The 12,472-nt window shown below is 46.5% G+C and overlaps 1 protein-coding gene across 11 annotated transcripts in view; it reads left to right on the forward strand.

The window, feature by feature from the left end:
- EP400 (E1A binding protein p400) overlaps positions 1-12,439 on the forward strand; it is a 108,564-nt gene extending 96,125 nt beyond the window's left edge. For 10 of the 11 annotated variants that reach the window (XM_065904543.1, XM_065904544.1, XM_065904552.1 and 7 more), the window contains 4 exons: positions 34-158; positions 1,632-1,778; positions 7,352-7,429; positions 9,449-12,439. In XM_065904543.1, coding sequence (XP_065760615.1) covers positions 34-158; positions 1,632-1,778; positions 7,352-7,429; positions 9,449-9,721 — 623 coding nt within the window. In that variant the 3' untranslated portion in view covers positions 9,722-12,439. Of the gene's footprint in view, positions 1-33; positions 159-1,631; positions 1,779-7,351; positions 7,430-9,448 lie in introns of those variants that run through there. The other variant, XR_010658861.1, reaches the window with a different exon arrangement.
- The last annotated feature ends 33 nt before the right edge of the window (positions 12,440-12,472 follow it).

The following is a 12,472-nucleotide window of genomic DNA, read 5'->3' on the forward strand; positions in this document are numbered from 1 at the left end:
CTCGTGATTAAAGGATCTGCTTGGTGTTCGCAGGACAGACTGTTGTGGCCCAGCCCGTGCATGTCCAGCAGCTGCTGAAGCTCAAGCAGCAAGCCGTCCAGCAGCAGAAGGCCATCCAGCCACAGGCTGCTCCAGGCTCTGCCACTGTCCAGCAGAAGGTACTGGGGTCCCTAGTCATCCCCTCTTCATTTGAGCTGGGCCCTGCTGCCAAGCATTGGGTGCACAGAGGTGGAGAGGGTCCTGAACGGGCCCTGCCTGGCTGCCTGGCCTCTTCACACAGGAGACCGTATGGTGGTGGGCTTGGGCAGTACAGAGGATGGTCTTGGGGTTCGTCCTAGGGGGAGAGGGACCCTGATGCACTGAGGGTTTGTGGGGGCAACCATGATGGACTCGGTCTATGGAATTGCATAACTGGGGAGGGGCCAGAAGGATTCCAGCACACAGGTGTAGCTCATGGTGTATGATCTGGGTACACCTGGGTGTACCGGACAGATGGAGCCAGGCCACAGCTGTCGAGCTGTGAAGAGGCCAGGCAAGGACTGTGTCTGCTTGAGAGAGTGTGTGTATGCTGGCGCTCACGCTCAGAGGATGGATGGAGGGAGGGGAGAGATAGTGGGCAAAGGTACTGCAAGAGGAGTGTTGTCAGTGTGGCGGTGATACCCTGACTCAGAAGGCTGGGAAGCAGCTCTGAGCTGATTCAGCTCCCAAAAGCAGGGCCTCCTTGGAGGTGGGGGTTGGGGCTGTACTTGCAGGCCCCGTGTTGACGAGCAGGAGCAGAGTGCGAGGCACTCTGTTTCCCAGGGCTTTTGCCCTGTCTGCTTCCGGTGGCATGAAGCCTGGCCTACAGATGATGATGTATCATCATGCTGATTTCTGACTGCTGATACTGAACTGCATGCTATATCTGTGTTTTCTGAACCGGAGCTGGAGCATTCCCTCTGTGTGCTGAGGGCTCTGTAGGCGCTGGCACCCATTCTCAGAAACTGACACGTAGGGAAATGAAGCGACTTGTGAGTGGAGAATGCTGGGCAGGGTCAGCATGGAGGCTTAGCCAACATCTCAAAGAGAGAAGGGCTTTAGGAAAGTACCAGTCTGTATGTTCATATGACTTGAAAGAAGACTTTTGAGACCTTAAAAATGTTTATTCATGGAGGTGACTTTGTAACCAAATATATGGTTGTATATTACTCATGGCTTTCTGAATAGTTTTAAATTCTTCTGGCAGGGAAAGCTAAAAATCAGACTAAAGGCACAAAGATTGTGCACATAGTTTATATTTGTCCTAAATATGTTTGAGTATATCCCAAATTCTTAAAATTAGATTTGAGAAATTATGCATGTGTGTCTCCTGTCTCGTCAGTTTCACTCACTCACTCACCTGATAAGTTGACATGGCCCCAGGTTCTGAAGAGGATGTGGAGATGAAGCCCAGCCTGGGTTGTAAGGGGATCTCCCAGGAGAGGAGGCAGTGACCCAGGACTGGGTGCCGGGGGTGGGGGCAGTGGGCAGGCAGGGCCGGGAGCTGAGGTGGTCAGTGCTGTGGGCGCCTGGGGGCAGGCCGGGCCCAGGAGGAGGCCTGGTGGCTCTGAGACGGGGACGCAGCTCTAACCCTGGGCGGTCTCTTTCCTCAGATCACGGCACAGCAGATTGCTGCGCAGGGCCAACCTCAGAAGGTCACCTACGCTACCCAGCCAGCCCTTAAAACCCAGTTTCTCACCACACCCATCTCCCAGGCCCAGAAGCTGGCCGGGACCCAGCAGGTGCAGACCCAGATCCAGGTGAGCAGGGGGAGCCTGTGGGCTGACAGCAGACTGGGCAGACGGGCACTTGGAGGCAGAACAAGGGGACACCACAGATCAGCACCCCGTGAAAAGCTAGTGGGGCCCCACAGTGTGGCCTGGGGGCCGTGCTAAGGTCCCACTGCAGTGGCGGCCTCTGTGCTGGTGAGGCTTCTCCAGGGCTCGTGGTCGTCCCAGTGCTTCAGGAGCTCGTGAGCTCTGTCCCTCTGCTGCTCCCAGTGCTGCCCAGCCCAGTGTCACACATCCTGTGGGTCCTGCCTGTAATCGCCACATGTAATATCTGGGACAGGGTGTGGGGCTTGGGCACACACACCGCTGAGGTGCTGTGCGGTCCCCTGGCCTCCACCCGCGCCGGCCGGCCTGCTGCCTGCCTTCCTCTAGCAGCCGTGTGATTCTGTCCTTGGTGAATCTGCTGACTGTCGGGCCCCTTCCAAGGGATGAGCCTGTTCGGGGCTTCCCAGTGCAATTGTACATCCTGGTGTTCACCTTCGGGTCTGTGTCACATTTTTCCCAGCTTGTAGCGTATCTTCTCACTCACTTTATGAACAGAAGTTCTGAATTTTGAGTCAGCATATTAAGTGTTCACACCACAGTCAAACTGATGGGGTTTTTGTTAGAATTACATTGATCCTGTAGATCAGTTTGGGGGAGAATAGACATCTCTACAGCCTTGACTTCAGATTCACCAACATGAGACACCCTTTACTGTTTAAATCTTCTTTAAAACCCTTCAAGTAAGTTTCTTGATGTTTTTTCCATAAGAATCTTATTGCTCATCCTGGGTTTATTCCTGAGTAATAGCATTTTCTGGTGCTCTACTGTAAGTTCCCTCTCTTTTATGTGTCTCTAAAGCACTGTGTGTTGACTTCTGAATCCTGCAGCCTCAGTCTGTTCTTCTGTCATTTGTGTTGGCACTGTCACCTGTGAGTCCTGGTGGTGACGCCTTCCCCTTCCTCCTTCCTGTTCTCCCTGCCTCGTCGTGCTCATGAGGGCTTGCAGGGCAGGCAGCTCGGCTGCATCTCTTTCCTTATGGTCATTCTGCAGGGTTGGGTTTTTAAACTCATCCTTCAGTACGTAAGAAAATTCCCTTCTCGATCTAGTTGGCTACAGGTTCTTGTTCCTTTAGTTGTTTGGTGTTTTGTCTTTTTTAAAACCCTGTCTGCATCTCTCTCCTCGTGGTCGCTCTAGTCTTGAGGCTGTGAGCCCATCTCTGCTGATGAGTCCAGATTCGTATCTGTAGCCAGTTGCCACTCTTCGCAGGGTTTTTGTTTGTTTGTTTTTATTATGTGTTTTGACTGCGGCAGGTCTTCGTTTCAGCACTTAGAATCTTGCGTTGTAACACTTGGGTTTAGTTGCTCTGGGGCATGTGGGATCTTAGTCCCCAACCAGGAATCAAACCTGCATCCCCTGCATTGGGAGGTATATTGTTAACCACTGGACAACCAGAGAAGTCGTGTCTACGCCCCTGCCTCGTGCACAGTTTTCATCCCAGCTGCCTGAGGATGGCTCTCTGGAGGTGTGCACCTCTAGTACCTGAGACCCTCCTGTGCACTGCAACTCCTCTTCCAGCCCCGGGACAGCAGTTCCGTCCTGACCCTCAGCCTTACCTGCGCCAAACCCTCCGCTGCTCTTCACACTCCCGCCCCGGCCCAGCGCTGACCTTGAGGGGCAGTGTGCTGAGACGTGGTTTGTGGTGGTGCGGGGTGTGGCTGTGGGCTCCCTTTGTCACCTCCAGGTCAGGTTTATTCTGTCAATTATGAGACAGGTGTATTAAAAGCTGCCATTCTGGGACTTCCCTGGAGCTCAGGTAGTTGGGACTCTATGCTTCCAATGCAGGGGGCATGAGTTCAATCCCTGGTCAAGGAACTAAGATCCCACATGCTACATGGCGTGTCCAAAAATTGGAAGAAAAAAATCTCCCATTCTGATTTTGGATTTATCTGTTTTTCCTTATATTCCTTTCTATTTTTGCTTTTTATGTTAGGTTCTTTATTATTGTGTATATGCTAAGTCACTTCAGTCATGTCCAACTCTTTGCGACTCCATAGACTGTAGCCCGCCAGGCTCTTCTGTCCATGAAATTTTCCAGTCAAGAATATTAGAATGAATTGCGATTTCCTTTTCCAGGGGATTTTCCTGACCCCGAGATTGAACCCTTGGCTGTCTGGTTCTTTACCACTAGTGCCACCTGGGAAGCCCTTTATTATTAGTTACACATAAATTAAACTTTTTAATTTTATTACTTTGAAGTACTGGTTTTGGTCTGGCAGCCTGCTCTGCCTCAAACTGAGAACTCCACCCGTTTTGTGTTACAGTTTTCTGGTGCATGTTTCCCTCTTTATTTTCCCTGTTTCACACGTATGTCACAGAAATGGTCAGGTGGATGCTGCCACGCTGCCTTCATCCTGCATCTCAGCTTTGGTCCTTTACCTGTGACAGATTTGCTCGCCTTTGTGGCGAGACCCGAAGGGTGGCCTTTAACTTCCATTTTGCTTGGGTTTTCAGCTTGTTCTGTTTTCTCATTCCTGCCTTACTTGTCTTCTCTTCTTCCATTTATGTATTTATTTTTGCCATTCTGTTTTTTTCTACTCTACGTGTTTGAAAATTGCATGTTTTCTCTCGGTTCTCTGAAGTGGTCATCCTAAAATGTCCATGTGCAGGTGCACCTTTTCAAAGAGCCGTGCAAACCCCCTCTCGGCTCTGCTCTGAGCACTGGTCTGTCACGCTGTTGCTGCCAGCCTCTGCACCCACATGTGCTGTGATCACAGTTTCCTTCTCTCCTGTTTCATTGTCACTTTTCATGTAAAACTACTTTTCTTCTGCCTGAAGTCCATCCTTTGGAGTTTTCTTATAGTGTTTGAAAATGCATGTATTTCACTCTTGTTCCTGAAAGATACTTCTGCTTGGTGTGGAATTCTAGATGAACATTTATTTTCTCAGCACATTAACAGCTGTCCCTGTTCCTGGTCTTTTGTTGTTGATGAGAAATCAGATGTTTGTCTGCTTAGTAGGTCACTGCTTCTATGTAACTTGTCTTTTCTTCTTTGTTTCCTTTTGAGATCTTTTCTTTGTCTTTGTTCATCTTTGTAATCTCAGCATTGAGCCCAGTGTCTTGCATGTAATTGCTGCTTGAGAAATATTGGTGGTCTTGAGACAGGCTGGGACTTGGGGCCTTCTGCTGCAATACTTGCACCTGGACAAACACCTCCTGTAGCAACAAACTACAAAGAAACTCTGTGTGCCTACTTAGTCACGTCCGACTCTCTGTGACTCCACGGACTGTAGCCCGCCAGGCTCCTCTGCCCGTGGGATTCCCCAGTCAAGAGTACTGGAGTGGGTTGCCACTTCCTTCTCCAGGGGATCTTCCCGACCCAGGGATCAAACCTACGTCTGTTGTGTCTCCTGCGCTGCAGGCAGATTCTTTACCACTAGCACCACTTGGAGAGTGCCTTTCTTTGTCTTGGGTGTTTTATGAATGCCATGACGCCCTGGCTTGGTATCTGTCGATACCAACCTGAGCATTGACCAACCGTTATTTTGGTGGATGCCACCTCCGCTCCATTTCCCGCCTTCCATGTACCTTCAGTCTTTGTGTTTTCCTCTCATTGTCTCTCTGTGCTGTGTTCTGAGGAATGTCCTCTAACCTGTCTCCCACTTCAATGATCTTCCCTTTTGTTAGGTCTAATCTGCTGTTAAAAGTTTGCCCATTGAATTTTAATTTTGGTGATACTTATTTTATTCTTATTCTTTGAAGTTCTGTTTGTTTTTATCTCAAATCTTCTTGGTCTTTGTAGTTTCTTGTTCACATCCATGTTTTCAGGCTGTGCAGAGCTGCATATTAGTTTGTGCATGTCTGGTAATTCCTTTATTTGAAGTCAAGATTCATCTGATTTTACTTATTTCTTTTCCTCTGTTCTTGCTTCAGGAACTGTGGGGATTTTGTCTTTATAGAAATTGTCTTGTTGTGAGCCAGTTTCCCTTGAAGCTTTTTTGTGGGAAGGCTTTGAGGTTTGGGTGGAAGGTAGGTTCTTCCTTCTGCTAGGCTTCCGTGGGTGCAGTCAGGACCACATGAGCTTGTGGCTTGAGGGTTTGGTCTCTCAGCCTGTGTCTCCTCCTTCCCGGCCCAGCACCGAGGCCTCAGACAGGTGACTTCCTCACAGATCCTTTGAGTGCCAGGCTTGCAGCTGTAGGGGGCAGCATGAGGCCCTCCCGCCAGCTCCTCCTGAGAGCAGGTTTGGATGCATCTCCTGTCTGCCACACCCCGGGGGTGGTGAAAATCCAGTCTAAGGCTTCACCTGCAGCACAGGGTCTTGGGAGCCTTGTCATGGTTGGGGTCTCCCCTCTTTGCTTAGATTTTGGAACTGGGATCTCTGGACTATCTGTAAGTTTATTGATGCATTTGAGATGTCACCTTAGGGGAGGGGTAGGAGGGAGCTCAAGAGGGAGGGGATATTTATATAGTTACAGCTGATTGGTATCATTGTATGGCAGAAACCAACACAGCATTGTAAAGCAGTCATCCTCCAATAAAAAAATAAAGAGTGGCTAGGGTAAAATAAAAACAAAAAATAGGTGTCGCCTTAGTTTTATCCACGGCGTCTCAGCATATTCAGTGTCTGCCCGTCTGAGCTGTGGTCCGTGTGCTATAGAAGCTGACTGCCCATTTTTCTTGTCAGAGGAAGCACACAGGGTTCAGTCAGGAGTTGCTTTGATCTCAGCAAATTCTATTCACAGTTTTTGACTTAAGTTATAGTAAACTAGTAAATACCTTCTGATTAATTTTAATTTCTTAATGAGAATTCATATTTACTCGGAGTTTGTTATTTGCAAGTACATTATATAATTTCACATTTTATCTAGAATTATCTTGGGCAAGACTTATTTTCATCCCTGTTCTACCAGTTAGAGGCCTGAGCGGGGTTTCCATGGCCCCCAGCAGCTGCCCACTCGGGAGCCCCTTCTGCTTCTGTGAGCCGGTGCCCCTGAAGCCCTGAGTAGACAGGTGGCCTGAATTGTCTTATTGTGTTAGGACAGCACGATATGCAGGTTTACAATAAGTGACCATTAGGTAGAAAATTTTGTTTTATAAAGAGGAATATCTCAGTTGTGATGAAGAAAAATGATGAAGTAACCACTTTTTGGCACATTTCCGGACTAGGGCTGAACCGTGGTGTTGGTCCAGGGCACTTCACAGTGGAGGCATGCCTGGAATGGTACCCAAATGTTCCATCTTCCATTTAATTCTCTCATATAAGCTTCCAGAAATTTTTAGTAAGAGAAAAATGTGACTGTGAAATATGAGACCAATAGAGCCTCAGATTACAGATGATTACAGGTTAGGAAGACAATTGTTATTCAGTGCAAAAGCGCAATAACCAGTTTTCTGGGTTCCAGGTAAGCACACTTTGAGAGTTGCTATTTTGTGGCATCTCACCGCTGTTTTTTGTTTTTGTTTTGCATTAAGAGCTGAGAAGGAGAAAAAGGGTGAGAAATCTCTTTTCGTGCACACATTGATTCGGCCTCTGTGTTTGGCTTTTTTCCTTTTGTCCAAGGTTGCAAAACTCCCTCAAGTCGTCCAACAGCAGACACCCGTGGCCAGCATCCAGCAGGTTGCCTCTGCTTCCCAACAGGTAGGATCCGGAGACCAGAGCCAGCTGGGAGGTACTCACAGAGAGAGATCTTGATTTCATCCTGAGGAGACAGAATTTTAATTCCTAGAGAACTGCTTGTCATTTTCATAGTACAGAAAAAGCAATTAACTTTAGGGAAAACACTTGATATCGTTAATCTGGCAGGAAAAAGCCTGAACAGATATGTTCAGACTCAGTGTCATGTGTACACACAAGGGGCTCATTTCTGGGCTTCTTCCTTCAGCCAGTAATCTTAGGTGTGTCCTGCCAGCTGAAGCCACCACACAGGAGTTTTAGGGAACAAAGAAAAGAGAATCTGCTCGTATTGACCTTACGTCCAGAAGTAGAAATAATACAGGCAGCAACCAGGACTTATTAGGTTGGTGCAAATGTAATTGCAGTTTTTGCATTATTGAAATTTGCTGTTTGATATCGGAATACATTCTTAATAAATGTGGCTGCGTTATACGTTACTTTAACGTGCAGTTCTCGGTTTATGTTTTTTGCTAATGACATTATTTCCTGTTTATTTTATATTTATTTTAGACTATGTTAGACAAAAAGCAAATCTGAGTGATTTTTTAATTCAAATTCAAAATGGGTCATAAAGTAGGGAAGAAAACTCACAATATCAGTGACGCATTTGGCTTAGAAACTGCTAACAAACATACAGTGCACTGGTGGTTCAAGAAGTTTTGCAAAGGAGGTGAGAGCCTTGAAGATGAGGAGCGGAGTGTCCAGCCATCAGAAGTTGACAGTGACCAGTTGAGAGCTATCATAGAAGCTGATCCTCTTACAACTACCTGAGAAATTGCTGAAGAACTCAACATCAACCATTCTACAGTCCCTGGGCATTTAAAACAAACTGGAAAGGTGAAAAAGCTCAGTAAGTGATGCCTCATGAACTGACTGAAAATTTTAAAAAAATCGTTGTTTTGAAGTGCTGTCTTCTCTTACTGTACGCAACAACGAACTATTTCTTGATCAGGTTGTGATGTGCCACAGAGGTGGATTATTTATATGACTACCAGCGACAACCAGCTCAATGGTTGGACCAAGAAGAAGCTTCAAAGCACTTGCCAAAGCCAGACTTGCACCAAAAATGGTCATGGTCACTGTTTGGTGGTGTGCTGGTGGTCTGATCTTTCTGAATCCTGGCAAAATCATTACATCTGAGAAGTATGCTCAGCAAATCGATGAGATGCACTGAAAACTGCAACACCTGCAGCTGGCATTGGTCAATAGAAAGGGCCCAGTTCTTCACAACAATGCCCGACTGCACATCACACAACCAGTGCTTCAAAAGTTGAACAAATTGGGCTGTGACGTTTTGCCTCATTCACCATATTCATCTGACCTTTTGATAGCTTTTTGCAGGGAAAACACCTTCACCACAAGCAGGATGCAGAAAATGCTTTTCAGGAATCCAGAAGCACAGATTTTTATGATACAAGAATAAAACTTACTTCCCATTGGCAAAAATATGTTGATTTTAATGGTTCCTATTTTGACTAATAAAAATGTGTTTGAGCCTAGTACAATGATTTAAAATTCACGATCCAAAACTGCAATTACTTTTGCACCAACCTAACACCTTCCTAATAGAGCCTAGCTTTCGGGTTCTTACCATTTTATTTACTGCTGGGAAATGTGGTAGTATAAAAGCAGTGCTTTAAAATAATTTTATTTTGTTCAAAATCACACTGACAGGTAGATTTCAAAAAAGCAAAGGGTATTAGAAGCTGAGCACCAGCACTGTCAGTCCCCAGTCATCGACTTGTGCACTTCCCCAGAGGCATCCCCTTTTAGCCTGAAAGCACCAGTAGTTCAGTGTTCTGACCTTTGTTTGGTTAGAAACTGGAGGTCCTATTTTGATATGTTGGGTAGTTTTTACATTTCACAGATCTATTCGTGCTAGCTAAGTTTCTAAACACCCCTCCTTCCCATACCCAAGAATGTTTGATTTTGTGTGTCCTCTGACATGTATTTTCTATACTGTGTGTTTCTGTTTTGGCTCAGGCTTCCCCACAGACTGTGACCCTCACCCAGGCGACGGCTGCTGGGCAGCAGGTCCAGATGATCCCTGCGGTTACAGCGACAGCGCAGGTGGTGCAGCAGAAGCTCATGCAGCAGCAGGTGGTGACCACAGCGGCTGCCCAGCTGCAGACCCCTGGCGTCCCCACCCCTGCCCAGGTGCCAGCCACCTCCGACAGCCCGAACCAGCAGCCCAAGCTCCAGATGAGGGTCCCTGCTGTCAGGTTAAAGACGCCCACCAAACCTCCGTGCCCCTAGTTGGGGCAGAGGGGCAGCCCCAGGCGGGCTACCTGTGTGTTCCACCGTCCCACCGAGACGGGATAGACTTTATTTACTGAACCCTGGGGCTGGGTCCTGTGGGATGTTCAGCACTTGGAGTAGCAGTCCTCAGCGAACGCCCTTTCTGTGCTACGTACCTGACTGAAGAAGTGACAGTGGCGGTCTTTGCTGGTGTCTTACCTTTAGTCTCTCCTCCAGAGCAACAGTGCTGGGTCTCGAAAGCCAGCTAGAATTTCTGTTAGTGTACAGTGTTTTGCACATTGTAAGCAGCCGTTTGGAAGGTGCAGTGAGTCATAAAGTAGACCTTATGAAGCTAAAACGTGATCTGACAGCATCTGCCTCTGTTTGGTTCTTTATTCCTAATTGAAAACACATTATGGTCCTTCGAGAGGAGAGAAACTGTCTAATGTCTAAGGTAGGTCATCTTAGAGAAAACCAGTATGGTTTTTTGCCTCCCTCCTAAAATATGACTTGTTTGGACCCTTAAAGGAGAGACTTAGTACTGATAGACATGGAAGCACATTCGTAACGTGTCCCCGGCTGGTGTTGAAGGGAAGTGACCTGAGGCTGAATCTTCATTCCAAAGAGCACTGGTGTGGCTTCCCCTAGAGTGACCAGTTTCCATGTAACGGAACCTTTGGGACTGCTCCCATCCTAGTACATCCACAGTATTTTCCCAGGTTTTGGATGAACTTGTAATAGGACTTAAGAGTATTGAGGCAGCTCCTGAAGACTTTGTGAGGCTCCCCCAAAGACTTTATGAGGCTCCCATGTGGGAGTTGTTTAGGGCCCAGAGTGCTGTGCAAGGGTCGTCACATGGCAGAGGGCACTGCTGAGTGCAGGGTGGGGCAAGATGCCCACTGAGGGCAGGCAGCCTTCATCTCCTCATTGCTCTCACGCCCAGCCCAGCCATGACCTGCGGAAGTGAGGAGTCTCTATGTACAGGTGGTGTGTTTATGCACCTACAGGTGTAATCTATAGAAATGGATGTGGTGGCATCTTCATACCAGACTTGTCATGTCTCATCTGTGAGCAGATCGGCTGCTTGGGTTTCTGCCTAAAGCAGGGAGTTGTCCAGGCTCTTTAGGGTGGCAGCCCCATGGTTGAGGGGGCAGAGAGGAGGCCCTGTCTTTGCTGTTTTAGGTTTTTTTTTCCCCACTATGGCAACTGCAGTGGACTTGGTTGGTTGATGATGTCTGCTTACCTGGAAGTGTCCACCCAAGGAAAAGGCACATGTCTGATGACACCCTCTGCTCTGTCTCTGCGCATATTTTACAGTTTTGGTCCAGGAGATCAGGTTGTGTGAAGTCTTTGTGTACTAAGGAACAGTTCTAGCATACCGAGATTTTTCATTTTAATCAGTTTCCTCCCCCTTTATATCACTTTTTATGACAAAAAGGAAAGTGTTCTGTCCTGAATTTTTCTTATTTCCCATCAATTTATGTGGATAGTAATATGGCGATTGATACCTTAGTGAAGCCAACTAAGCAGCTCATTTTTGCATGTGCCAATTTCTTGGCACAAAATTTGGAAAAAAGTTAAAATCAGGTGTTGAAAGTGGGAGGGATTTAACATATCAATAAATTGAACATACCAAAACAGAATACTGTAATTTGCCTTCTGACTTGTTCATTGTGCTTTGGTACCTGCTGTGATGAGAGTACTGTGTGCGGGAGATACTTCATAGCTGGGTGCTGAGGAGAGTTTCTACGTTTTTTTTAACCCTCAAATGTGCAGAACTAAAAAGGAATTCTTTTCAGCTTACTTTAATTTGTGCAGCCGATGGTTTTGTTCTTATCTTTCATGGAGTGTTGACGGTCTCTTTGTAGATGGTGGTGAAATGTTGAGTGTTTAGAATATCCTAGAAATAGCTGCCTGAATAGAAGTCCTCTATTAATCTAGAACACTAGAAGAGAAATTTAGAAAAGTTTCTCAAAAGCCTTCTAAGAGAACAGAACTGGAGTCTGAATATTTGCAGTGTGGAACTCCTGCCCTGTCTTACCATGTGAGTGAAAGAAGTTTCCTTTGCAATTCCCTGTGGCGAGATACGAGATACAGGAGAGAAAATAGTTTTATTGGTATCACTCAATTTAGTAACATCTAGATGTGCCACTGACCTCATAGTCTTCAATAGTGTCATTTGTAAGTAAAAGTTACAGTGTATTGTTTTCTTGACCTTCTGTTTTAAAGGTTAAACTTTCCATATTTAAGTGTGAGTTTAGGGTGTTGTTTTCCAGGTTTCCTCTGATTGATACTGTTGGCAGAATCCCACATTACCTTGCAGAACAGGATTTCCCCCCAGTGCAGTGGTAATGATTGAAAGAAATCTTCAGAACATAAAATATAAAGACAGCAGCCAAACACTGTCAAACTGGAATTGGCCACCATGGAAATCAGTCACCTAGTTTTTCGTTGATTCAGAGACATTTGTTCTAGTGGGGGCCGGGCGGTGGTCAGAGGGTTGGGGGAAGCAGGAGACTGAAGTGAGCCGTCTCAGGCGGAGGCTTTCCCTTTTGCCACCTTCAGGATTTTTTGTTAACTGTTGTGTCCAGGTAGCTGTTGTGTTTTAAAATATAAAGAAAGAAGACTGAAATTGTAAATACTTTGTAAACATAATCATTTGTACTTGAATAGTAGGGTTTTAAAGGGCACTGATATCCCACCAAACAAAAGGTATAATAAATTGACCTTTTTATATGCTTGTTTGTTTTGTCTTTCATAGAAAACTAC

Source organism: Muntiacus reevesi, chromosome 13, assembly GCF_963930625.1.
Source record: "Muntiacus reevesi chromosome 13, mMunRee1.1, whole genome shotgun sequence".
NCBI classification, from domain to species: Eukaryota; Metazoa; Chordata; class Mammalia; order Artiodactyla; family Cervidae; genus Muntiacus; species Muntiacus reevesi.